This window comes from Rana temporaria, chromosome 11, assembly GCF_905171775.1.
Source record: "Rana temporaria chromosome 11, aRanTem1.1, whole genome shotgun sequence".
Classification (NCBI taxonomy): domain Eukaryota; kingdom Metazoa; phylum Chordata; class Amphibia; order Anura; family Ranidae; genus Rana; species Rana temporaria.
Genome location: NC_053499.1, coordinates 115,215,158 through 115,242,486, shown reverse-complemented (window position 1 = coordinate 115,242,486; position 27,329 = coordinate 115,215,158). Strand labels below are relative to the sequence as shown.

Here is a 27,329-nt window from a genome sequence, read left to right as displayed (position 1 = left end):
AGCATTGATTTAATTCAAACTAAAGTCAAAACTATGAAGACGATGAGCCTTATGAATGAAGGCATGACAGTCCTTATTTCTTCTGAGAAATCCTCACTTCCTGTTATTCTGTCTATAAAAAAAATTAAATACATAAAAAAAAAATTATTGATAAAAAAACAACAAAAAAATGTATAAATGTAGGCCCGGATTCAGAAAGCACTTACGCCGACATATCTTTATATACGTCGCGTAAGTGCACAGATGCGCCGTCGTATCTATGCACCTGATTCTTAAAGCGTGGCTTCATCCGACCGACGTAAGTTTCCTACGCCGTCGGAGCCTGGGCGCATATTTACGCTGGCCGCAAGGGGCGCTTCCATTGATTTACGCGTCGAATATGCAAATGACCGAGATACGCCGATTCACGAACGTACTTGCGCCCGTCGCTGTAATCTAAGCCGTTTACGTAAGGCGTACGTCCGGCGTAAAGTTAAGCCTCATAAAGCAGGGGTAAGTCATGTTAGGGTATGGACCAGGGAACAGCCGTCGTATTTTACGTTGTTTACGTAAGTCGTACGTGAATGGGGCTGGGCGTAGGTTACGTTCACGTCTTAGGCCTTGAGCTGTCGTATCTTAGGGAGTATATGCGACGTGATTCTGAGCATGCGCGAGCATGCGCCGTTCGTTCGGCCCTTCATTTACATGGGGTCACGGTTAATTTAAATGTATCACGCCCACTACCTTCCTACTTTGAATTAGATGGGCTTACGCCAGCCAATTTACGCTACGCTGGCGCAACGTAGGGAGCGAGAGCTTTGTGAATACTGCTCTTGCCTCTCATATGCGCTACGCCGGCACAAAGATGCGCCAATCTACGTGAATCCGGGCCGTAATGTCCATTGCCCCTCACACACCCACAAATGCAAATGTGTGCCCAGGGTGCGCATGTGGGTGTAAATCGCGATCGCACCACACGTGAGGAATCGCTGCAGTGAGAAGAATATTTCTAGCACCAGTGTTCCCAGATATCTCTAAACTGATGAGCTGTAAAGGCTAGTGAATTGTTGCCTATGGAGTTTTTTGGGCACTGTTATGTTCTGCGATATCACGGTTGTGGGCAGTTTTATGTTGGCATGCTTGTAGCCAGATTCAGTAAGACTGGCATAACTTTGAGGTGGCATAGCGTATCGCATATACGCTACGCCGCCGTAAGTCAGAGAGGCAAGTGCTGTATTCACAAAGCACTTGCCTCTTAAGTTACGGCGGCGTAGCGTAAATGGGCCGGCCTAAGCGCGCCTAATTCAAATGTGCAACAGGGGGGCGTGTTTTATTCAAATGCGCCTTTCAAGAAAGAATCCCAGTGCGCATGCGTCGGATAGAATGCCTAAGATACGTCGAACACTGCCTACGACGTGACGTAACTTACGCACAGCCCTATTCGCACACGACTTACGCAAACGACGTAAAAAGATAGACCTGTTCCGACGTCCATACCTTGCATGGGCTGCGCCACCTAGAGAGCAGCTTTATATTTACGCCGGCGTATCTCTTACGTAACTAATTGCGATGGGGGCACGTACCTTCGTGAATCGGCGTATCTTGCTCATTTGCATATTCTACGCCAAAATAAACGGAAGCGCCACCTAGCGGCCAGCGTAAATATGCACCCTAAGATACAACGGCGTAGGAGACTTACGCCGCTCGTATCTTAGCCTAATTTAAGCGTATCTGGTTTCCAGAATACGCTTAAATTTACGATGGCGTAGATTCAGAGTTACGACGGCGTATCTACTGATACGCCGGCGTAACTGTATCTGAATGTATTGGTGTCTATCTACTCAATGCAACCCCATCTTTTATTTGCTACAAAAATTTGTATTTTTTACGGTGTTTGCACTTAATAAAATTCATTTTGAGTTTTTTTCTGAAAATATGCCTTTGTGTGCAAATATTATGTGAGATACAAAGTTATCTTTTTATTGTACAGGACATAAATGATATCCAGCTCTGGGGATTTTCACATGGAGACACTGCTCCTCTGAGGAGATTCGTGTCCTTTAATAAACAAGCAGAGAGATGGTGACACATAGTAATGTAGCCGAGTGATCACGTGTCTGTAGGACTCCAGCATTTCTCTGACACCGGGGCCCCTCGCTCGGGCACATTGCTACTTCTACATCCAGTACACGCCCCCTCACCGCTAAACTGAATGACCCCTCCAGCGAATCACTCTGCATAACTCCGCCCAGCTATTGTCTCATTGGCTTCTTACCGCCTTCTGAGCTCCTATCCTCCAATCATTAATTTGAGGGGCGGAGCCCGCTAATCAGCGTGTCCGATGCCCATGACGTCTCGGTGTGCCGGCTGTGTGTGCAGAGAGGTGGTCCACGTTCCCCGTATATATAGATGGGATCGGAGGGTGTCTTCTCCTCCGGTATATGATCCATGAGGCCTCGGGGCAGGAGATACAATAGATACAGCAGGAGCTTCAGTCGTACCAGGGTGGCCATTCACACTGTCATAGGATAGACACCGGGACGTGTGTTTAGTGGTCTCCTAGCGAATTCTTTTATATAGTGTTATTTATATACATAGAGATATATATATAGAGAGAGAGTTTATAATATAGTGTAATATATATACATAGAGAGAGAGCGTTTATTATATATAGTGTGTACAGGAGATTGACTTGAAAGATTCTCACGTTTGACGTCGCAAACTGCAGCAGCAACAACCATGGCGAATGGTGAGTGATCGCAGTATTGGGGGGGAGGGGGGTGACAGGTATATCATGGGACTAGGGATGTCACCTGTGATGGGACTAGGGATGTCACCTGTGATGGGACTAGGGATGTCACCTGTGATGGGACTAGGGATGTCACCTGTGATGGGACTAGGGATGTCACCTGTGATGGGACTAGGGATGTCACCTGTGATGGGACTAGGGATGTCACCTGTGATGGGACTAGGGATGTCACCTGTGATAGGACTAGGGATGTCACCTGTGATGGGACTAGGGATGTCACCTGTGATGGGACTAGGGATGTCACCTGTGATGGGACTAGGGATGTCACCTGTGATGGGACTAGGGATGTCACCTGTGATGGGACTAGGGATGTCACCTGTAATGGACTAGGGATGTCACCTGTGATGGGACTAGGGATGTCACCTGTGATGGGACTAGGGATGTCACCTGTGATGGGACTAGGGATGTCACCTGTGATGGGACTTATGATGTCACCTGTGATGGGACTAGGGATGTCACCTGTGATGGGACTTGGGATGTCACCTGTGATGGGACTAGGGATGTCACCTGTGATGGGACTAGGGATGTCACCTGTGATGGGACTAGGGATGTCACCTGTGATGGGACTAGGGATGTCACCTGTGATGGGACTAGGGATGTCACCTGTGATGGGACTAGGGATGTCACCTGTGATGGGACTTATGATGTCACCTGTGATGGGACTTATGATGTCACCTGTGATGGGACTAGGGATGTCACCTGTGATGGGACTAGGGATGTCACCTGTGATGGGACTAGGGATGTCACCTGTGATGGGACTAGGGATGTCACCTGTGATGGGACTAGGGATGTCACCTGTGATGGGACTAGGGATGTCACCTGTGATGGGACTAGGGATGTCACCTGTGATGGGACTTATGATGTCACCTGTGATGGGACTAGGGATGTCACCTGTGATGGGACTTATGATGTCACCTGTGATGGGACTTATGATGTCACCTGTGATGGGACTAGGGATGTCACCTGTGATGGGACTAGGGATGTCACCTGTGATGGGACTAGGGATGTCACCTGTGATGGGACTAGGGATGTCACCTGTGATGGGACTAGGGATGTCACCTGTGATGGGACTAGGGATGTCACCTGTGATGGGACTAGGGATGTCACCTGTGATGGGACTTATGATGTCACCTGTGATGGGACTAGGGATGTCACCTGTGATGGGACTTGGGATGTCACCTGTGATGGGACTAGGGATGTCACCTGTGATGGGACTAGGGATGTCACCTGTGATGGGACTAGGGATGTCACCTGTGATGGGACTTATGATGTCACCTGTGATGGGACTAGGGATGTCATCTGTGATGGGACTTGGGATGTCACCTGTGATGGGACTTGGGATGTCACCTGTGATGGGACTAGGAATGTCACCTGTGATGGACTAGGGATGTCACCTGTGATGGGACTAGGGATGTCACCTGTGATGGACTAGGGATGTCACCTGTGATGGGACTAGGGATGTCACCTGTGATGGGACTTATGATGTCACCTGTGATGGGACTAGGGATGTCACCTGTGATGGGACTAGGGATGTCACCTGTGATGGGACTTGGGATGTCACCTGTGATGGGACTAGGAATGTCACCTGTGATGGACTAGGGATGTCACCTGTGATGGGACTAGGGATGTCACCTGTGATGGGACTAGGGATGTCACCTGTGATGGACTAGGGATGTCACCTGTGATGGACTAGGGATGTCACCTGTGATGGGACTTATGCTGTCACCTGTGATGGGACTAGTGATGTCACCTGTGATGGGACTAGGGATGTCACCTGTGATGGGACTAGGAATGTCACCTGTGATGGGACTTATGCTGTGACCTGTGATGGGACTAGTGATGTCACCTGTGATGGGACTAGGGATGTCACCTGTTATGGGACTAGGAATGTCACCTGTGATGGGACTAGGGATGTCACCTGTGATGGGACTAGGGATGTCACCTGTGATGGGACTAGGGATGTCACCTGTGATGGGACTAGGAATGTCACCTGTGATGGGACTAGGGATGTCACCTGTGATGGGACTAGGGATGTCACCTGTGATGGGACTTATGATGTCACCTGTGATGGGACTAGGAATGTCACCTGTGATGGGACTTATGATGTCACCTGTGATGGGACTAGGGATGTCACCTGTGATGGGACTAGGGATGTCACCTGTGATGGGACTAGGGATGTCACCTGTGATGGGACTAGGAATGTCACCTGTGATGGGACTAGGAATGTCACCTGTGATGGGACTTATGATGTCACCTGTGATGGGACTAGGGATGTCACCTGTGATGGGACTAGGGATGTCACCTGTGATGGGACTTATGATGTCACCTGTGATGGGACTAGGAATGTCACCTGTGATGGGACTAGGGATGTCACCTGTGATGGGACTAGGGATGTCACCTGTGATGGGACTAGGGATGTCACCTGTGATGGACTAGGGATGTCACCTGTGATGGGACTAGGGATGTCACCTGTGATGAGACTAGGGATGTCACCTGTGATGGGACTAGGGATGTCACCTGTGATGGACTAGGGATGTCACCTGTGATGGGACTAGGGATGTCACCTGTGATGAGACTAGGGATGTCACCTGTGATGGACTAGGGATGTCACCTGTGATGGACTAGGAATGTCACCTGTGATAGGACTAGGGATGTCACCTGTGATGGGACTTCTGATGTCACCTGTGATGGGACTAGGGATGCCATGGAAGCTACCGCTCATGGGTCAAAGTCATTTCGAGCAAACGCGTGTTTCCACGGCGACAGGTAAGTATACACACTCGGGTTTCTTGTCTGGAAACAGGCCGACGAGAATCTCGACGAGAAAATTGTGCTCGATTTTTTTTTTTATTGTTCTTGTTTTTTTTGCCTATTATTTCTATTGGGCACCGGGGGGTCCTCCCTGGTGGTCCAGTGTGGGCATCCAAAGGGGGGCTGCGCTGATAAACAATCAGCGCGAACCCCCCTGTCAGGAGAGCCACCGATCAGCTCTCCTCTACTCGCGTCTGTCAGACGCGAGTGAGGAAGCGCCGATCAACGTCTCTTCCTGTTTACATCGTGATCAGCCATGATTGGACACGGCTGATCACGTGGTAAAGAGCCCCCGCCGGAGGCTCGTTACCGAGATCGGAGATGCAGGGTGTCAGACTGACACCCCGCATCACCAATCGCCGTGCTGCTCGCCGGCATGTAATCCTGCAGGACGTCAATAGACGTCTGGTCAGGATTACAGAACCACTTCCCGGACGTCAATTTACTATTGACCGGGCGGGAAGTGGTTAAGAAATAGTATGTTAGGGTCTGCTTTTGAAGACCACTGTATTTACAGGTTGTCAGATCCTTGATCTACATTAAATTTGCGCTGTTGGGTTGGACAGTTGACTAAACCTTTCCAATTCTCTTCTTAGAAGTGAGACAAACGATGACTCAGTTTTGGGAGGAGCACTCGCGCGATGCAACGGTGGAAGAGATGATGCTGGATTCAAGTGCTACAATCCTATCCAAGGAGGAGAAGCCGGAGATCATATCATTGTTGCCTTCCTTAAAAGGATTAAATGTGTTAGAACTTGGAGCTGGCATTGGGTAAGGATTCCTTGAAAGAGTTCAGTAAACCGGATTAAATGTTCTTCCTAGCAGACAAATCCCAAATCTTTGCAGTCTTACAGGTTTTGTGCACTTTTAGATGTTTTGCAAAAACCGGTTCCTTCTCCACGCAACAGACAGACTCGTTTCTGCTCCTCGTGATGCCCTGCTACTCTGTCATACATTTGAACGTTTTCTATGTTTGGAGATCAACATGAACAATATCCACTTAAAGGCCAAGCCTTTTCTGGCACTTTTTGTAAAAATTTGTATTTTTTGCTTGAAAATTTGTTAGAACACCCAAACATAGCAGAGACCCTACAGAATAAAATGGTGATCAATGCAATTTTTTTTATATCACACAGCATTATCGCAGCGGTTTTTCAAACGTAATGTTTTCTGGAGAAAATATAGTTTAACCACTTAAGCCCCGGACCTTTAGGCAGCTAAATGCCCAGGCCAGGTTTTGCGATTCGGCACTGCGTCGCTTTAACAGACAATTGCGCGGTCGTGCGACGTGGCTCCCAAACAAAATTGGTGTCCTTTTTTCCCCACAAATAGAGCTTTCTTTTGGTGGTATTTAATCACCTCTGCGGTTTTTATTTTTTGCGCTATAAACAAAAATAGAGCGACAATTTTGAAAAAAAATCAATATTTTTTACTTTTTGCTATAATAAATATCCCCCAAAAACATATATAAAAACATTTTTTTTCCTCAGTTTAGGCCGATACGTATTCTTCTACCTATTTTTGGTAAAAAAAATCACAATAGGCGTTTATCGATTGGTTTGCGCAAAATTTATAGCGTTTACAAAATAGGGGATAGTTTTATTGCATTTTTATTAATTTTTTTTTTTTACTACTAATGGCGGCGATCAGCGATTTTTTTCGTGACTGCGACATTATGGCGGACACTTCGGACAATTTTGACACATTTTTGGGACCATTGTCATTTTCACAGCAAAAAATGCATTTAAATTGCATTCTTTATTGTGAAAATGACAGTTGCTGTTTGGGAGTTAACCACAGGGGGCGCTGTAGGAGTTAGTGTTCACTTAGTGTGTGTTTACAACTCTAGGGGGGTGTGGCTGTAGGACTGAGGTCATCGATCGAGTCTCCCTATATAAGGGATCACTCAATCGATGCAGCGCCATAGTGAAGCACGGGGAAGCCGTGTTTACATACGGCTCTCCCCGTTCTTCAGCTCCGGAGGGCGATCGCGACGGAGTGGCTATAAACGAATAGCCGCGCCGTCGTCCCGGATCGCTCCCCGCGGGAATCCGACCGCCGCATGTAGCGGGGGGGGGGGGTCACGATCGGACCCCCCACCCGCTAGAAGGCAATGACGTACATGTACGCCCATTTGCCTGTACGTGCCATTCTGTGGACGTACATTTACATGCGGCGGTCGGGAAGTGGTTAATGATGGGGTAGGCCTCATTCAGACGAGGCGGACTCCGTCGCTACGCTCAGTGGGAGATCTCTCCGCTGAGCTGGCGGATGACAGGTCCCTCGCTGCTCACTGAGCGGGGAGGGGCTTGTCGAGTGCCGCTGTCTCCTATGGAGAGATCTGATGAAAACGGACAGCATGTCCGTTTTCATCAGATCTCACCAGATCCGATACGCCATGGATGAATGGCAACGTATCGCCACACGTCTGATTATAGCAGATTGGGTCGGATGTCAGCGGATATGTCACCGCTGACATCCGACGCTCCATAGGCTTGCATGGAGCGGCCGTTCAGGTCCGCCGACAAAACTGACAAGCGGACCAGAACGGTCCGGCCGTGTGAAAGGGGCCGAACATATAAAAGGTGATGTTACGCCGAGTAAATAGTTACCTAATATGTCACGCTTTAAAATTGTGGAATGGCAACATGGATAATTGAAAATCTCCATAGGCGACACTTTTTTACAGTTTACCTGTTTAGAGTTACAGAGGAAATATTGCTCTTGCTCTAATGTTCGCAGCGATACCTCACATGTGTGGTGTGAACATCATTTACATATGCGTGTGCCAAGTACATATGCCACGGAGGGATGGGGGCGCTTAAAAGCTTTTTATCTCTTTTTTTTTTCACTGTCCCTTTTAATTTTTTTGGATCACTTTTACTTCTATTATGAGCAATGTAAATATTCCTTGTAATAGAAATAAGGGATGACAAGTCCTCTTTATGGAGAGATCTGGGGACATGTGAAGTTTGCTAATGAACATGTACATCTGCTTTCTTGAGCAGGGGGACCTTGCGGGCGCTGCAGAATTTCAGTCCTTCACTACATAATGGGGGTTATTTACTAAAGGCAAATCAACTTTGCACTACAAGTGCAAAGTGCACTTGGAAGTGCAGTCGCTGTAGATCCGAGGGGGACATGCAAGGAAAATAAAAAACAGCATTTTAGCTTGCACATGATTGGATGATAAAATCAGCAGAGCTTCGCCTCATTTCAGATCTTCCCCTCAGATTTACACCGACTGCACTTCCAAGTGCACTTGTAGTGCAAAGTGGATTTGCCTTTCGCAAAAAAAAAAACAATGGCCCGGATTCACGTAGAGCGGCGTTTCTTTAGAGCGGCGTAGCGCATCTCATATGCGCCAAGCCGACGTAACATAGAGAGGCAAGAACAGTATTCACAAAGCACTTGCTCCCTTTGCTGCGCCGGCGTAACGTAAATTGGCCGGCGTAAGCCCGCCTAATTCAAAGTAGGAAGTAAGTGGGCGTGATCTATTAAAATGAAGCGTGACCCCACGCAAATGCGTGCGCATGCTCAGAATCACGTCGCATATACTCCCTAAGATATGACGGCTCAATGCCTATGAACAATGAACGTAACCTACGCCCAGCCCCATTCACGTACGACTTACGTAAACGACGTAAAATACGACGGCTGTTCCGTCGTCCATACCTTTGCATGGCGTGCGCCTCCTATATGGTGGAATAACTTTACGCCGGACGTACGCCTTACGTAAACGGCGTAGATTACAGCGACGGGCGCAAGTACGTTCGTGAATCGGCATATACATAGTTACATAGTTAGTCAGGTTGAAAAAAGACACAAGTCCATCCAGTTCAACCACAAAAAATAAAAATAAAAAATAAAAAACACAGTAAAATCCTATACACCCAACTCCATACCCACAGTTGATCCAGAGGAAGGCAAAAAAAACCCCAGCAGAGCATGATCCAATTTGCTACAGCAGGGGAAAAAATTCCTTCCTGATCCCCCGAGAGGCAATCGGATTTACCCTGGATCAACTTTACCTACAAATCTTAGTACTCAGTTATATTCTGTACATTTAGGAAAGTATCCAGGCCTTTCTTAAAGCAATCTACTGAGCTGGCCAGAACCACCTCTGGAGGGAGTCTGTTCCACATTTTCACAGCTCTTACTGTGAAAAAACCTTTCCGTATTTGGAGGTGAAATCTCTTTTCCTCTAGACGTAAAGAGTGCCCCCTTGTCCTCAGTGTTGACCGTAAAGTGAATAACTCAACACCAAGTTCACTGTATGGACCTCTTATATATTTGTACATGTTGATCATATCCCCCCTTATTCTCCTCTTCTCAAGAGTGAATAAATTCAGTTCCTCTAATCTTTCCTCATAGCTGAGCTCCTCCATGCCTCTTATCAGTTTGGTTGCCCTTCTCTGCACATTCTCCAGTTCCCCAATATCCTTCTTGAGAACTGGTGCCCAAAACTGAACTGCATATTCCAGATGAGGTCTTACTAATGATTTGTACAGGGGCAAAATTATATCTAGGTCATTTACATATTCGACGTGTAAATCAATAGAAGCGCCCCTTGCCGCCAGCGTAAATATGCGCCCAAGATACAACGGCGTAGGAAGCCAAAATTCAGGCGTATCTTACTTGCAGAATAAGGCCTTGTACACAGGGTCGGACCAAACCGATGAGACTGGCCCGTCGGACCGTTTTCATCGGTTCACCTCTGAAGTGGCCGTACGGCCTGATGTGCGTACACACCATCAGTTCAAAAACCCATCGGGTCAGAACGCGGTGATGTAAAACACACGACGTTCAGAGAAAAACGAAGTTCAATGCTTCCAAGCATGCGTCGACTTGATTCTGAGCATGCGCGGGTTTTGAACCGATGCTTTTCTGTACTAACCATCAGTTTGGTCCGATCGGGCAGCGGTCCATCGGTTAGGTTTTGAAGCATGCTTAGAAATTTTGGACTGAAGGAAACCAGACCGATAGCCTATACACACGGTCGGTTTGGTCCGATGAAAATGAACTTCGGTCCGATGAGAATTCTCATCAGACCGAACCGACCATGTGTACGGGGCCTTAGGTGCATAGGAAAGACGGCGCATCCGTGCACTTACGCAGCGTATCAGTAGATACTTTGGCGTAAGTCTTTCTGAATCCGGGCCAATGTGTTACCAATTGTTTTCTTAGTGACTATGGTCCCAGCTGCCTTGAGATCATTGACAGGATTCTCCCATGTAGTTCTTGGCTGATTCCTCACCGTTCTCATGATCATTGAAACTCTACAAGATGAGATCTTGCATGGAGCCCCAGACTGAGGGAGATTGACAGTTATTTTGTGTTTCCTCCATTTGCAAATAATTGCACCAACTGTCACCCCCTCGCCAAGCTGCTTGGCGATGGTCTTGTAGCCCATTCCAGCCTTGTGTAGGTCTACAATCTTGTCCCTGACATCCTTGGACAGCTCTTCGGTCTTGGCCATGGTGGAGAGATTGGAATCTGATTGATGCTTCTGTGGACAGGTGTCTTTTATACAGGTAACAAGCTGAGATTAGGAGCACTCCTGTTAAGAGGGGAAGGGAGTCACCGCTCCAGGTGGGTCTAATAAGCAATTAGGAACTTCTCAGGAAACCATGGGTGCTGGCAATGCACTAGGCAAATTGTGGAAATAAAAGGGATGGACAGCCGCACTCCAAAAGAACTTCTTGAGTTGTCTTTATTGGTAAAATCAATAGAAATGCATCACAGAATACAGCCAAAAAATCGGGAAAAGGAGCAGCATACGCGTTTCACACTGGTTCAGTGCTTAGTCATTTATAGGTAGATTCAGGAACACAGGAATATCTTTAGGACGGCGTAGCGTAGCCTGTTTAGGCTACGCCGCCGTAAATTAGCTAGGCTAGTATTGATTTTCAATCTTCTTACCTGCTAATCTACGGCGGCGTAGCCTCAAACGAGCGGGCGTAAGGGCACCTAATTCAAATTGGTTGGAGGGGGGCGTGTTGTATTGAAATGAGGCTTGACCTCACGTTTTTTGACGTTTTTTTACACTGCGCATGCGCCGGGCGACTACATTTCCCAGGGCGCATTGCGGCTAAATACGCCGTACGGGCCTATTGATTTTGGCGTGGACGTAAACGACGTAACTCCCGATTCGTGGACGACTTACGCAAACGACGTAAAAAATTCGAACCTCGCGGCGGGAACAGCGGCCATACTTTAACATTGTTATTCCACCTCATAAGGCCTTACGGAAACAACGTAATTAGACTGCGGTGGGCTGGTGTACGGTCGGGAATTGGCGTAAAAGCTAATTTACATAATCTACGCCGGCCGCAATGGAAGCGCCACCTAGCGGCCATACGAAAAATTGCAAGCTAAGATAGAACGGCGCAAGCCGTCCTATCTTAGCTTTGTTTAAGCGTATCTCTGTTTGAGCATACGCTTAAACATACGGCGGCGTAGATTCAGAGTTAGGTCGGCTTATCTACTGATAAGTCGGCCTAACTCTTTGTGAATCTACCTATTAGTCTGTTAAGAGAGTGCTCCTAATCTTAGTTTCTTACCTGTATAAAAGACACCTGGGAGCCAGAAGTCTTTCTGATCGATAGGGGATCAAATACTTATTTCACTCATTAAAATGCAAATCAATGTATAACTTTTTCCCAAATGTGTTTTTCTGGATATTTATGTTGCTATTCTGTCTCTCACTGTTAATATAAACCTACCATTTAAATGATAGACTGATCATTTCTTTGTCAGTGGGCAAACGTACAAAATCAGCAGGGGTCAAATGCCACCTTTTCTCCCCTCACTGTAATAGCAGTTGTTGTTTCTGACTTTCCAGAATAACTCGGCTAATTTGAAATATTTTTTTTCAGACGTTTTACCGGCCATCTAGCAAAGCTGGCTAACCAAGTCACTGCTGTGGATTTTATGCAGAACTTTCTCGATAAAAACCGAGCGGACAACGGTTACCGTGGAAACATCACCTTCCTGCAGGCTGATGTCGCACAATTAGAATTGCCTGATAACAGGTACGCCGGGGCTCTGGGGTGCCCATCGACTTGCATATCATTTACTGTGAAAAAAAAATTGAATAGTTGAATTAAGACATCAAATTTATTTTATTTCTAAGATGTTTAATTACAGAGTACCACAGTGAAATGTGTTCTTTATCATTTTAGTTATGATTTTGTCTTCTCCAATTGGCTCTTCATGTATCTGAATGATACTGAGCTAATGGCACTGATACAGAAGATGTTGGGATGGCTGAAGCCTGGCGGTTATCTCTTCTTTAGGGAGTCCTGTTTCTATCAGTCAGGTCAGTATTACAGATTTATACGCTTTTAGTTGCGTTGACAGTTATTACAGTCCTGATTAATCGCATTGCTGAACAAAAGTTAATATAAAGAACTCCAGCAGTGAGCCAAATGTTATAAAATATAAGACAAACAATATTGTAGTTCAGCCAATTGAATTGTGTTTTTTAACCACTTCCTTACTGGGCACTTAAACCCCCTTCCTGCCCAGAGGACTTTTTGCGATTCGGCACTGCGTCGCTTTAACTGACAATTGCGCGGTCGTGCGACGTGGCTACCAAACAAAATTGACGTCCTTTTTTTCCCACAAATAGAGCTTTCTTTTGGTGGTATTTGATCACCTCTGCGGTTTTTATTTTTTGCGCTATAAACAAAAATAGAGCGACAATTTTGAAAAAAAAAAAAATATTTTTTACTTGTTGCTATAATAAATAGCTCAATTTTTATTTATTTTTTATCCTCAGTCTAGGCCGATACGTATTCTACATATTTTTAGTAAAAAATAAAAAAAATCGCAATAAGCGACTGGTTTGCGCAAAAGTTATAGCGCCTACAAAATAAGGGACAGAATTATTATTTTTTATTATTTTTTATTATCTGCGATTTTTATTGCGACTGCGACATTATGGCGGACACATCGGACACTTTTGACACATTTTTGGAACCATTCACATTTATACTGCGATCAGTGCTATAAATATGCACTAATTACTGTATAAATGTGACTGGCAGGGAAGGGGTTAACACTAGGGGGTGAGGAAGGGGTTAAATGTATTCCCTATATAGTGTTCTAACTGTGGGGGAAGGGGGGTGACTGGGGGAGGTGACCGATCTGTGTCTCTATGTACAAGGGACACAGATCGGTCTCCTCTCTCCCTGACAGGACGCTGTCATTGTGAGAGCCGGCAATGAGAAATGATCTCATATGTAAACATATGAGATCATCTCTCATTGGCCGCACAGATTGCCTAGCAAACGGCCACTCCGATTGGCCGTTCACGGCGATCTGTGATTGGCTGTGTCCAACAGAAGTTCCCCGCTGCACGCTCGGGAGCGCGCGCGGGGAACGCGGAAAGGGGCGGCCGTAAAAACACGGCGCCCCAGAGAAGTAGAACCACCCTGCAGCCGTATATAGTCGTACGGCCGTCGGGAAGTGGTTAATATAACAGTGTAACTTAAAGTGTTACTAAACCCACAACAATTAAATATGTCTGTATATGCAGTAAACTTAAAGCATGCTTGTTATACTCACCTAAGGGGTTAATTCTCTGCATTGTGTAAAAAAGCCATTTGATCCTGTATGCACAAATCCTCCTCTTGCACTGTCTCCAAAACATGTCCGGATAAGTGAAAAGTTACTGGAGTAAGGCCTCGTACACACGACCGTTTTCCTCGACAAAATCCATCAAGAAACTTGGTGGCAGAGCATTTTTGCCGAGGAAAATGGTCGTGTGTATGTTTTTCATCGAGAAAACTGTTGTGGATCTCTACGAGAAAAAAAGAGAACAAGTTCTCTTTTTTTCTCGTCGGGAGTCTCAATTTCCTCGTCGTGTTCCTCGTCGGGCTGGTTTACGACGAGAAACACGTTCGTGTGTATGCTTAGAAACCTGTGCATGCTCAGAATAAAGTATGAGACGGTGCTATCTCCACAGACTGAAAGATGTGCTATCTCCACAGACTGAAAAGCGCGAATTGTCTCTTACCAAACTTTTACTTAACACGCAGTAACATGAGATTAGCAAAAGCAGCCCCAAGGGTTGTGCCAGTGGAATCGAACTTCCCCTTTATAGTGCCGTCGTACGTGTTGTACGTCACCGCGTTTGAGAACGACAAGATTTTGTCTTGACAGTGCTAATGCAAAGAAAGCTTGACAAGATTCTCGACAAGCCTGCTCCCTGCTGCCATGTCCATGATCCATGTGTTGAATTCTCTCCCTCTTTTTACAAACTGCAGTGTGGTTTAAAAGGGTTTTAAAGGGGTTGTAAAGGTACAATTTTTTTCCTAAATAGCTTCCTTTACCTTGTCAGTCCTCCTTCACTTACCTCATCCTTCCATTTTGCTTTTAAATGTCCTTATTTCTTCTGAGAAATGCTCACTTCCGGTTCTTCTGTCTGTAACTCCACACAGTAATGCAAGGCTTTCTCCCTGGTGTGGAGTGTCCTGCTCGCCCCCTCCCTTGGACTACAGGAGAGTCAGGAAGCTGACTAACACACAACCCCTTTCTCTATCTGCAACATAGAGAGCGTCCTGACTCTCCTGTAGTCCAAGGGAGGGAGCGAGCATGACACTCCACACTAGAGAGAAAGCCTTGCATTACTGTGTGTAGTTACAGACAGAAGAACAGGAAGTGAAGATTTCTCAGAAGAAATAAGGACATTTAAAAGCAAAATGGAAGGATGAGGTAAGTGAAGGAGGACTGCACTAAGGTAAAGGAAGCTTTTTAGTAGGGTTGTCCCGATACCACTTTTTTAGGCCCGAGTACAAGTACCGGTACTTTTTTTCATGTACTCGCCGATACCGATTACCGATACTTTTTTTTAAATGTGTCCCCAAATGCAGCCATGTGTCCCCAAATGCAGCCATGTGTCCCCAAATGCAGCCATGTCCCCAAATGCAGCCTTGTCCACAAATGCAGCCTTGTCCACAAATGCAGCCTCGTCCCCAAATGCAGCCATGTCCACAAATGCAGCCTCGTCCCCAAATGCAGCCATGTCCACAAATGCAGCCTCGTCCCCAAATGCAGCCTTCTCCACAAATGCAGCCTTGTCCACAAATGCAGCCTTGTCCCAAATGCAGCCTTGTCCCCAAATGCAGCCTTCTCCACAAATGCAGCCTTGTCCACAAATGCAGCCTTGTCCCCAAATGCAGCCTTGTCCACAAATGCAGCCTCGTCCCCAAATGCAGCCTTGTCCACAAATGCAGCCTCGTCCCCAAATGCAGCCTTGTCCACAAATGCAGCCATGTCCCCAAAGGCAGCCATGTCCCCACAAATGCAGCCATATCCCCAAATGCAGCCATGTCCCCAAATGCAGCCATGTCTCCACAAATGCAGCCATGTCCCCAAAGGCAGCCATGTCCCCACAAATGCAGCCATGTCCCCAAATGCAGCCATGTCCCCAAAGGCAGCCATGTCCCCACAAATGCAGCCATGTCTCCACAAATGCAGCCATGTCTCCACAAATGCAGCCTTGTCCCCAAATGCAGCCATGTCCCCAAAGGCAGCCATGTCCCCACAAATGCAGCCATGTCCACAAAGGCAGCCATGTCCCCACAAATGCAGCCATGTCCCCAAATGCAGCCATGTCCCCACAAATGCAGCCATGTCCCCAAATGCAGCCTTGTCCCCAAAGAGAAAGCCAAATACCCCAGGATTGGATGGGTGATCTGTCTATCAAAGTGCCCGGACAAGGGGGAGGGGATATATATATAACAAGAGGCGCGGCGGGGAACACACAGCTATTCAAATGAAAGCTGTAATATTCCCCGCGCTAATCAACTAGACAGCGGGGGGGGGGGGGGCTTGGATTACTCTTTGAGGACTGCTCTGCTCCGCTCTCTGCCCCCTCTCCAGCCACTCTCTGGAAAAAAAAGTATCGGGTGGAGCATTTGCGCGAGTACAAAACCGGCACTAGTATCGGTATCGGAACAACCCTACTATTTAGGAAAAAAATAATTGTACCTTTACAACCCCTTTAGGTTCATTGTATAGTTATAGTTTACATTACATGTCCATGATCCATGTGTTGAATTCTCTCCCTCTTTTTACAAACTGCAGTGTGGTTTAAAAGGGTTTTAAAGGGGTTGTAAAGGTACAATTTTTTTCCTAAATAGCTTCCTTTACCTTGTCAGTCCTCCTTCACTTACCTCATCCTTCCATTTTGCTTTTAAATGTCCTTATTTCTTCTGAGAAATGCTCACTTCCGGTTCTTCTGTCTGTAACTCCACACAGTAATGCAAGGCTTTCTCCCTGGTGTGGAGTGTCCTGCTCGCCCCCTCCCTTGGACTACAGGAGAGTCAGGAAGCTGACTAACACACAACCCCTTTCTCTATCTGCAACATAGAGAGCGTCCTGACTCTCCTGTAGTCCAAGGGAGGGAGCGAGCATGACACTCCACACTAGAGAGAAAGCCTTGCATTACTGTGTGTAGTTACAGACAGAAGAACAGGAAGTGAAGATTTCTCAGAAGAAATAAGGACATTTAAAAGCAAAATGGAAGGATGAGGTAAGTGAAGGAGGACTGCACTAAGGTAAAGGAAGCTTTTTAGTAGGGTTGTCCCGATACCACTTTTTTAGGCCCGAGTACAAGTACCGGTACTTTTTTTCATGTACTCGCCGATACCGATTACCGATACTTTTTTTTAAATGTGTCCCCAAATGCAGCCATGTGTCCCCAAATGCAGCCATGTGTCCCCAAATGCAGCCATGTCCCCAAATGCAGCCTTGTCCACAAATGCAGCCTTGTCCACAAATGCAGCCTCGTCCCCAAATGCAGCCTTGTCCACAAATGCAGCCTCGTCCCCAATGCAGCCATGTCCACAAATGCAGCCTCGTCCCCAAATGCAGCCTTCTCCACAAATGCAGCCTTGTCCACAAATGCAGCCTTGTCCCAAATGCAGCCTTGTCCCCAAATGCAGCCTTCTCCACAAATGCAGCCTTGTCCACAAATGCAGCCTTGTCCCCAAATGCAGCCTTGTCCACAAATGCAGCCTCGTCCCCAAATGCAGCCTTGTCCACAAATGCAGCCTCGTCCCCAAATGCAGCCTTGTCCACAAATGCAGCCATGTCCCCAAAGGCAGCCATGTCCCCACAAATGCAGCCATATCCCCAAATGCAGCCATGTCCCCAAATGCAGCCATGTCTCCACAAATGCAGCCATGTCCCCAAAGGCAGCCATGTCCCCACAAATGCAGCCATGTCCCCAAATGCAGCCATGTCCCCAAAGGCAGCCATGTCCCCACAAATGCAGCCATGTCTCCACAAATGCAGCCTTGTCCCCAAATGCAGCCATGTCCCCAAAGGCAGCCATGTCCCCACAAATGCAGCCATGTCCACAAAGGCAGCCATGTCCCCACAAATGCAGCCATGTCCCCAAATGCAGCCATGTCCCCACAAATGCAGCCATGTCCCCAAATGCAGCCTTGTCCCCAAAGAGAAAGCCAAATACCCCAGGATTGGATGGGTGATCTGTCTATCAAAGTGCCCGGACAAGGGGGAGGGGATATATATATAACAAGAGGCGCGGCGGGGAACACACAGCTATTCAAATGAAAGCTGTAATATTCCCCGCGCTAATCAACTAGACAGCGGGGGGGGGGGGGGGGGCTTGGATTACTCTTTGAGGACTGCTCTGCTCCGCTCTCTGCCCCCTCTCCAGCCACTCTCTGGAAAAAAAAGTATCGGGTGGAGCATTTGCGCGAGTACAAAACCGGCACTAGTATCGGTATCGGAACAACCCTACTATTTAGGAAAAAAATAATTGTACCTTTACAACCCCTTTAGGTTCATTGTATAGTTATAGTTTACATTAGTGAATGTAAACCCTCACCTTTGTAAAACAACCCATTGAGTTTAAAATATAAATGAAAGGTAAAACAGTTGTGTATACATAATGTTTATAATTGATCAAATTTCCTCTGTTTCCATCGGCATAAGGAACATAGAAAGCTGGGGAAGGAGAAACAGCAGTACAATGATCTTCCCAGTGAATGGCTGTGTGCGGGGGGGGGGGGGGGGGGGGTTTGTTGGGTGGTGTTAGGAAAAGTCTGATCGTTGTAGGATAGCAGGCTGTGATGCCTAGAGTGATCAGTAGGACAGCAAAGGGACTGGCAGGAACACCAGGGATTTCACACAAAGGAAGATATACAAAGAGGACAGGATACATACAAGTATGTGGTACTATTGTTTAAAAAAAATCCTGCCGCAGTTTGCGAGTGTTGTCTCACACAATCAGCAGGATTCAAGCCTCTGCGGTGTGCAGTCTCCCATATGCGAGGGCTTTGGATTACAAGCATTCTGGAAGGGATTCTGCTCGTACTCCAAGGTTCCACTGTATCAGGAATGTGAAATGTCCGCTTTACATATTCTGTAATATTTATTTTGGAGCTGTGTGTGAAGTCTAGTATCACATGTTTCATTTATAGGGGACGCTGAACGAACATTTAACCCTACGGTTTATCGTACCCCTGCTCAGTATAACTATCTAATGACATCTGTCACCACACAGTCTGGAGACCGCGGCTTTGAAATTGTGATGTCAAAGTCTGTGCAGACATATATTAAGGTGAGTGGATGTTTTACACGCTTTATTCCACCACACCTGTCATTAACACTAAGCTCTCCAGAACACCAGCCTATCCCCCTTTTTGCCTGAATCTTTCATTTGTATGACAATTATTGGTGCTTTCTATGTGTTGCATAACAATAAATTCTTGTGATTATTACACATTTTGGGCTAGATTCAGATAGCCCACCGTAACTTTGTGCGGGAGTACGCCGCCGTAACTTAGTGAGGCGGGTTCTGTATTCACCAAGAACCTGCGCCCTAAGTTACGGCAGCGTAGCGTAAATCTGCCGGCGTAAGCGCGCCTAATTCAAATTGTGAAGAGGTGGGCGTGTTTTATGTAAATTACGTTTTTGACTAACGGCGCATGCGCCGTCCGTGAACGTATCCCAGTGCTTATGCTCCAAATGAACCCGCAAAAAGCCAATGCTTTCGACGTGAACGTAAATTACGCACAGCCCTATTCGCGAACGACTTACGCAAATGAGGTAATCGACAGAAAATTCGACGCTGGCCCGACGTCCATACTTAACGCAGGATACGCCTCATATAGCAGGGGTAACTTTACGCCGGAAAAAGCCTAACGTAAACAACGTAAAAAAAATGCGCCAGGCGGACGTACGTTTCTGAATCGGCGTATCTACCTAATTTGCATATTCCATCGACGGAAGCGCCACCTAGCGGCCAGCATAAATATGCAACTAAGATACGACGGCGTAAGAGACTTACGCCAGTCGGATCTTAGCCAAATTCCGGCGTATCTTGTTTTCTGAATACAGAAAAAAGATACGCCGGAGCATCCTAGAAGTTATGCGGTGTATCAATAGATACGCCAGCGTAACATCTTTCTGAATCTACCCCTTTATGTTGATGATGATATGATACAAGAAAAGTCGCACTGCTTCAGTATTTCAAGGACTCTCTTAAAGTGAACCTGTACTCTTATTTTGCACTTTTAACCACATGCTGCCCGCCGCACGCAGCTATATGTCGGCAGAGTGGCACGGGCAGGCACAAGGACGTATATATACGTCCCCTTTAAGAAGCGGCAGTGTGGGTGGCGCACATGTGCCGCAATTTTTGTGACTCCGACCACGGGTCCCGTGGACTCGATGTCCGCAGACATACCTGCGATCGTGTCAAGGTGAGGCCTACAATATAAAACGCCAAATTTCCATGCAATATAATGGTACCGCTTTCAGCACCTAAAATCTGACATAATCATACCGCCAGGGAGGTTAAGCTTTGGCAATAAAACCTGGAAGCTGATTGGCTTCTATACAGAAATGAGCCTGAGTTTGCATGCTCCAGCTTTAGTAAATAAACCTCAATGTGTCAATTGTCCAGTTTTCTGCCCTCTCCTGCTATCCTTTTCTTCAACCTCTTGCAGAGACTGCCTGTCCCTGGCAGGCAAAGCAACGTACCCGTACGATGATCCGGGTTTAGGGCATGCATGCTAATTGTGCACAGCGGGAGTCTGTCAGCAAGTCCCGGTCAATGATTCATGGCCTGCTGATTGGCTGTGTGCAATCACTGTGTTGACAGTTAACACAGATCTCTGTACAGAGGGAACAATCTCTCTGTTTCATAGTTACATGAAGACACTTAGTAAAAAATCAGCAAACATTACACATTGTTAGGCACTTATTTAACCCCTTGATCACCCTAGATGTTAACCCATTCCCAGCCGGTGTCATTAGTACAGTGAGAGTGTTTAATATTAGCTCTAATCACTGTATTGGTGTCACTGTCATTTCCACCCCCCCCCCCAGATTGCCAGATTGCACTATTGCAGTCGCATTGTAAGTCGCTTGTGACTGCCATTACTAGTATAAAATAAATAAATAAATATATATATATATATATATATATATATATATATATATATATATACACACAGGGGCAGATTCACAAAGATCTGCCCCGACGCAGCGTATCTGAGATACGCTACGCCGCCATAACTTACTTTTTTTGGTTTGAATCCTGGAAGAATTTGCGCCGTAAATTACGGCGGCGTAGTGTATCTCTCGCGGCGTAACAGCGCCTAATTTAAATCGGCGAGTAGGGGGGCGTGTTTCATTTAAATGAAGCGCGTCCCCGCGCTGAACGAACTGCGCATGCGCCGTCCCTAAATTTCCCGCCGTGCATTGTGCTAAATGACGTCGCAAGGACGTCATTGTTTTGACGTGGACGTAAATTACGTCCAGCCCGATTCACGGACGACTTATGCAAATGAAAAAAAAAATGATACGCGGGAACGACGGCCATACTTAACATTGAGTACGACACCAAACAGCAGCTTTAACTATACGCCGGAAAAAGCCCACTAGAGACGACGTAAAAGAATGCGACGGCCGCTCGTACGTTCGTGGATCGTCGGAAATAGCTCATTTGCATACTCGACGTGGATTACGACGGGAACGCCACCCAGCGGACGCCGAAGAATTGCATCTTAGATCCAAAGGCGTACGAAGACGTACGCCTGTCGGATCTAACCCAGATGCCGTCGTATCTTGTTTTGAGGATTCAAAACAAAGATACAACGCGGGAAATTTGAAAGTACGCCGGCGTACTCGCTTTGTGGATCTGCCCCACAGTGTGTGTATGTATATATATATATATATATATATATATATATATATATATACACACACACACACATGCCCCACAGTGTGTGTATGTATATATATATATATATATATATATATTTATTTATATTTATTCCATAGTTTGTAGACACGCAAACCAATCAATATACACTTATTGGGATTTTTCACCAAAAACATGTAGCAGAATACATTTTGGCCAAGATTTATGGATACATTTTTTATTTTATTGGATGTGTTTTATAGCAGAAAGTAAAATTTATTTATTTTTTTAAATTTTCAGTCTTTTTTTGCTGATATAATAATAATAATAATAATAAAAAAAAAAAAAAACAGTGGTGATCAAATACCACCAAAAGAACGCTTTATTTGTGTGAAGAAAAATTATATACATTTTTGCTTGGGTACAGAGTTGCATGACCCTAAAATTACTAGTTAAAGCGGAGTTCCACCCAAAAGTGGAACTTCCGCCTAATCCACTCCTCACCCCCTTACATGCCACATTCGGCATGTAATTTTTTTTTTGGAGGGGGGGATGGGGCTTCAGTAGGAGTGGGACTTCCTGTCTCACTTCCTCCTTCCGCTTAGGGACCGCTTAGGCGATACGTCATATCGCCTATGGCGGCCCCTCTCTGTAGGCGATCACCTGGGACACATGACAGGTCCCAGGCGATCGCATGTACACTCAGGAAGCGCTGCGCCGTTCACGCATGTGCAGTGAGTGCCCGGCAGTGAAGCCGAACGCTGTCACGGCCGGGTGCCCACAGTTACAATGGAGGCGCCGGCGGAGAAGGGGGGGAGAGGAGCGAAGCTCCGGGCGGCGCGGCGCTGGACTGTGGAACAGGTAAGTGTATGTTTAATAAAAGCCAGCAGCTACACTTTTTGTAGCGGCTGACTTTTAATAAACATAAAAAACGTCTGGAACTCCGCTTTAAAATAGCGCAGTGCTAAATAGCAAAAAATGACCTGGTCATGAAGGGGGTTAACTAACCTCATTTATGTTCCATTTCCTCATTCCAGAAACAAACAGTGCTGTAGAGTAGATGTAGCATTTATTTGCTTTCATTTTCTTTCTTATGCCGCGTACACACGATCATTTTTCGGGTTCTAAAAAATTTCATTTTTTTTTTAATGTCATTAAAAACGATCGTGTGGGGGCTTCAGAGCATTTTTCGGGTTCTAAAAGATGGGCACATTTTTTTTTGAACATGCTCTATTTTTTAACGACGTTTTTAACGTTGTAGTTTTTCGGGTTGTAAAAAATAGTCGTGTGTGGGCTTTAACGACGTGAAAAATTTGCGTATGCTCAGAAGCAAGTTATGAGACGGGAGCGCTCGTTCTGGTAAAACTAGCGTTCGTAATGGAGTAAGCACATGCATCACGCTGTAACAGACTGAAAAGGCGCAAATGGTCTTTTACTGACAGGAAATCAGCTAAAGCAGCCCCAAGGGTGGTGCCATCCGCATGGAACTTCCCCTTTATAGTGCTGTCGTTGTACGTCACCGCGCTTTGTTAGAGCATTTTTTTTTTCACGATCGTGTGCAGGCAAGGCCGTTTTAATGATCAAGTTGAAAAAAACGTTGTTTTTTCTAGCGCCTGAAAACGTAATTTTTTAGAACCCGGAAAATGATCGTGTGTACGCGGCATTAGAATACAGATAACTGAAAGCCAAAGTCTGATTGGGCGCAGTGAACAACACCTTCATGTTCATTGTACTATTTTTTATAAATAATTCCCATTGTGTACTGCAGGACATGTAAGGACTTGTCTGCCAATACCGTGTCTATTGTTGGAGTCCTTTTCTTGTCCACATTTGTAACTTATCGTTATGCTTTATTTTGTTTAAACTGTATGGCATGTTTATTGAAGAACACTCCTCTATACACACACCACCTATATCATTTTCCTACACTTTTAATGTCTTTTTCTTTTGCCAAGTGCTGCACCTATGTTTTATATATACCCCACTCTGTTCACAGATAAAGAAGAACCAGAACCAGGTGTGCTGGCTACTGCAGAAGGTCCCTCGTGAACCTAATGGTCACCAGGGTTATGTGACATTTCAGCAATTCCTGGATAACCAGCAGTATTCTCGAAAAGGAATCCTTAGATATGAAAAGATATTTGGAGAAGGCTTTGTGAGCACTGGAGGGCTGGAAACCACTAAGGTGAGGCCTGGCTACATTTTAAAGGCATTTGGAATAGATTTTGTTATATCATAAACACTGAAATGTGTGTTTATTACAAAATACAGACCACCACTTAAGTGTCGGTTCACACTACAGCGACTTGGGATCCGGCTTGTCAGACCTCAAGTCGCCCGACATCAGTAATCCCATGTTGGTCAATGAGAGCCGTCTTAATGTACACTACTGAAGTCGCTCCGACTTCAGAAAAGGTTCTTGTACTACTTCAAGGCGACTTCTAGGTAACTTGTACCCATTGATTTCAATGGAAGTCGCCTCCAAAGTCAGATCACAATCTGACCTGAAGTAACTTTACAGGAAAATAAAATATTTTACCCAGGCAAACCCCTCCCTCCCACAGAGCTGATTATTCTGTGATTGGCCACTGGCAAAGTCGCCTGTCCTGGAGGCAACTTTAGGTCGCGTTGTAAGTTGCTTCAAGTCACGCTGAAGTCGCCTTGCAAAGTCGCGCTGTAAGTCGGGTTGCCCCTGTGTGAACCGGCACTCAAGGTAGGTTTCATGAAATAATGCCTCTGATGAACTAAGAGCATAGCTAGAGAGCCCATAGAGGTGGATCACACAGGCTCTGATGTACAGGGGTTTTGAGCTGGGTACACACGGACTGAAAATCAATCAAAACCGTTCGGATTAGCAGGAACCGGCTGACTATTGGCCTGTGTTAGCTCCCCATGTATGACGGAAGCCGGTCTCATAACCAAGTTCTGTCGAACGGGCATGCTGGAAAAGCAGCATCTGACGGCCAATGGCTGCAAGTGCTGATCAGTGTGTTCTGGCGGGGGGCAGTCCCCCTGCTAGAACACAATAGTTCCGCGGGGAAATTGCCGCACTAACATCGCTTGTGTTAGTATGGCAATCTGAACATTTTTTTTTCCTTTAGCCCGCTGGATTGAATGAAAAACAACTTATAGTGTGAATCCTGTTTTAGCATGCAGTAGGATAAAAGGAACAAAAATGAAGTTAACAAATACAAAAAGCATGGGTCCAAGTTCCAACAAAATTGGAATCCAGGGTTGCCAGGATTAAAGCGGGGGTTCACCCTATAAACCCCCAAAATTTTTTTTTTTTCTTCTACCATAAAATCAGGCATTGTAGCGCGAGCTACAGTATGCCTGTCCCGATTTTTTTTATCCCCGTACTCACCGTGTACTCGTACATCGAAGATACCGACTCCCCTCGGGGAATGGGCGTGCCTATGGAGACGGAGGATGATTGACGGCCGGCTCTGGCGCGTCACTCTTCTCCGGAAATAGCCGAAATATGCTTGGCTCTTCACGGCGCCTGCGCATAGCCTGTGCGCAGGCGCCGTGAAGAGCCGAGACCTACTCCGGCTGTCTTCGGGGAGAGTGACGTGCCAGGGCCGGCCGTCAATCATCCTCCCTCTCCATAGGCACGCCCATTCCCCGCGGGAGCCGAAATCTATAATGTACGAGTACACAGTGAGTACGGGGGTAAAAAAATCGGGACAGGCATACTGTAGCTCACGCTACAATGCCTGTCTCGATGGTAAAATCGTGTCACTGAGGGTGAACCACCGCTTTAATTACGCTCATGTCAAGGTAGCACCACATCCCAAAGATTCCAGTGTCCCGATAGCTGCACACGGCCAACATAGAATTATCAGTCTCAGTTCTTCTAAGCTCCATCCAGTCTCCCTCAAGTGATACCCTACAACTATCTGTGTCTGGCACAGAGCAATCTGTGTATACTCTCACTGTTATTTATTTTCCCCTCTAAGCACAGGTCTGTTATATTGTACCTGGAGTTCATATATCAGAGACCTGAAGTCTGTCTAAGGCTCCATGTACAAGCATTGGGCCAAATTCATGTAGAATTGCGGCGGCGTAACGTATCGCATTTACGTTACACCGCCGCACGTTTTACGGGCAAGTGCTTGATTCACAAAGCACTTGCCTGTAAACTTGCGGCGGCGTAGCGTAAATCCGTCCGGCGCAAGCCCACCTAATTCAAATGGGGTGTGTATCATTTAAATTAGGCGCGTTCCCGCGCCGAACGTTCTGCGCATGCTCCGTTTTGAAATTTCCCGCCGTGCTTTGCGCGAAATTACGGCACCCCGACGTGTTTTTTGAATGGCGACGTGCGTTGTGTCCTTTCGTATTCCCGGACGAATTTGAAATTCGACGCGGGAACGACGGCCATACTTTATTTAACATGGCTAGTCTATTTTTATACCACCTAAATACAAGGTGTAACTTTACGACGGGAAAAGCCGACTAGCGACGACGTAAGAGAATGCGACGGACGCGCGTACGTTCGTGGATCGCCGTAAACAACTAATTAACATACCCAACGCGGAACACGGCGCAAACTCCACCCAGCGGGCGCCGGAGTATTACACCTACGGTCCGAAGGCGTACGAAGCTGTACGTCTGTCGGATCAATGCCAAAAGCTGTTGTATCTTGGTTTGAGGATTCAAACTAAAGATACGACGCGGCAAATTTGAAAATACGCCGGCGTATCAGTAGATACGCCGGCGTATTTCTTCTGTGAATCTGGCCCAATGTTTTACAACTGCTCCTAAATGATTAAACTTGACAGATAGTAACCCACGTTTAAAACGTCCGTTTTGCTGCGTTTAGAAGTTAAAAAAAATAATATATATATATATATATATATATATATATATATATATATATTTTTTTTTTTTAACCACTTATGGACCCCTTTACGCCGACTTACGTCGGCAGAATGGCACGGCTGGGCACATCAACGTATATGTACGTTGCCCTTTAAGCCCAGCCGTGGGGTCACACGTGCGGCGCGTGCACGCGACCCGGTCCGAAGCTACGTGACCGCGGGTCTCGCGGACCCGATCGACGCTGGAGTCCCGCGATCGGTCCCAGGAGCTGAAGAACGGGGAGAGCTGTGTGTAAACACAGCTTCCCCGTTCTTCACTGTGGCGCCGTGATCGATCGTGTGTTCCCTTATATAAGGAATCACAATCGATGACGTCACACCTACAGCCACACCCCCCCACAGTTGTAAACACACATGAGGTCACACATAACCCTATCAGCGCCCCCTTGTGGTTAACTCCCAAACTGCAATTGTCATTTTCACAGTAAACAATGCATTTTTTAATGCATTTTTTGCTGTGAAAATGACAATGGTCCCAAAAATGTGTCAAAATTGTCCGAAGTGTCCGTCATAATGTCGCAGTGACGAAACAAATCGCTGATCGCCGCCATTAGTAGTTAAAAAAAAAAAATTATAAAAATGCAATAAAACTATCCCCTATTTTGTAAACGCTATAAATTTTGCGCAAACCAACCGATAAATGCTTATTGCGATTTTTTTT

At 46.3% G+C, this 27,329-nt stretch overlaps 1 protein-coding gene across 2 annotated transcripts in view; it reads left to right on the top strand.

Annotated features, from left to right (window-relative positions):
• Positions 1–2,316: 2,316 nt before the first annotated feature.
• LOC120917521 (phosphomethylethanolamine N-methyltransferase-like) overlaps positions 2,317–27,329 on the top strand; it is a 38,883-nt gene continuing 13,870 nt past the window's right edge. Inside the window, exons 1-6 of one of the 2 annotated variants that reach the window (XM_040328872.1) lie at positions 2,317–2,416; positions 6,196–6,370; positions 12,478–12,633; positions 12,784–12,920; positions 19,060–19,199; positions 23,785–23,973. In XM_040328872.1, the coding sequence (XP_040184806.1) occupies positions 2,389–2,416; positions 6,196–6,370; positions 12,478–12,633; positions 12,784–12,920; positions 19,060–19,199; positions 23,785–23,973 (825 nt within the window). In that variant the 5' untranslated portion in view covers positions 2,317–2,388. Of the gene's footprint in view, positions 2,729–6,195; positions 6,371–12,477; positions 12,634–12,783; positions 12,921–19,059; positions 19,200–23,784; positions 23,974–27,329 lie in introns of both variants that reach the window. The other variant, XM_040328873.1, reaches the window with a different exon arrangement.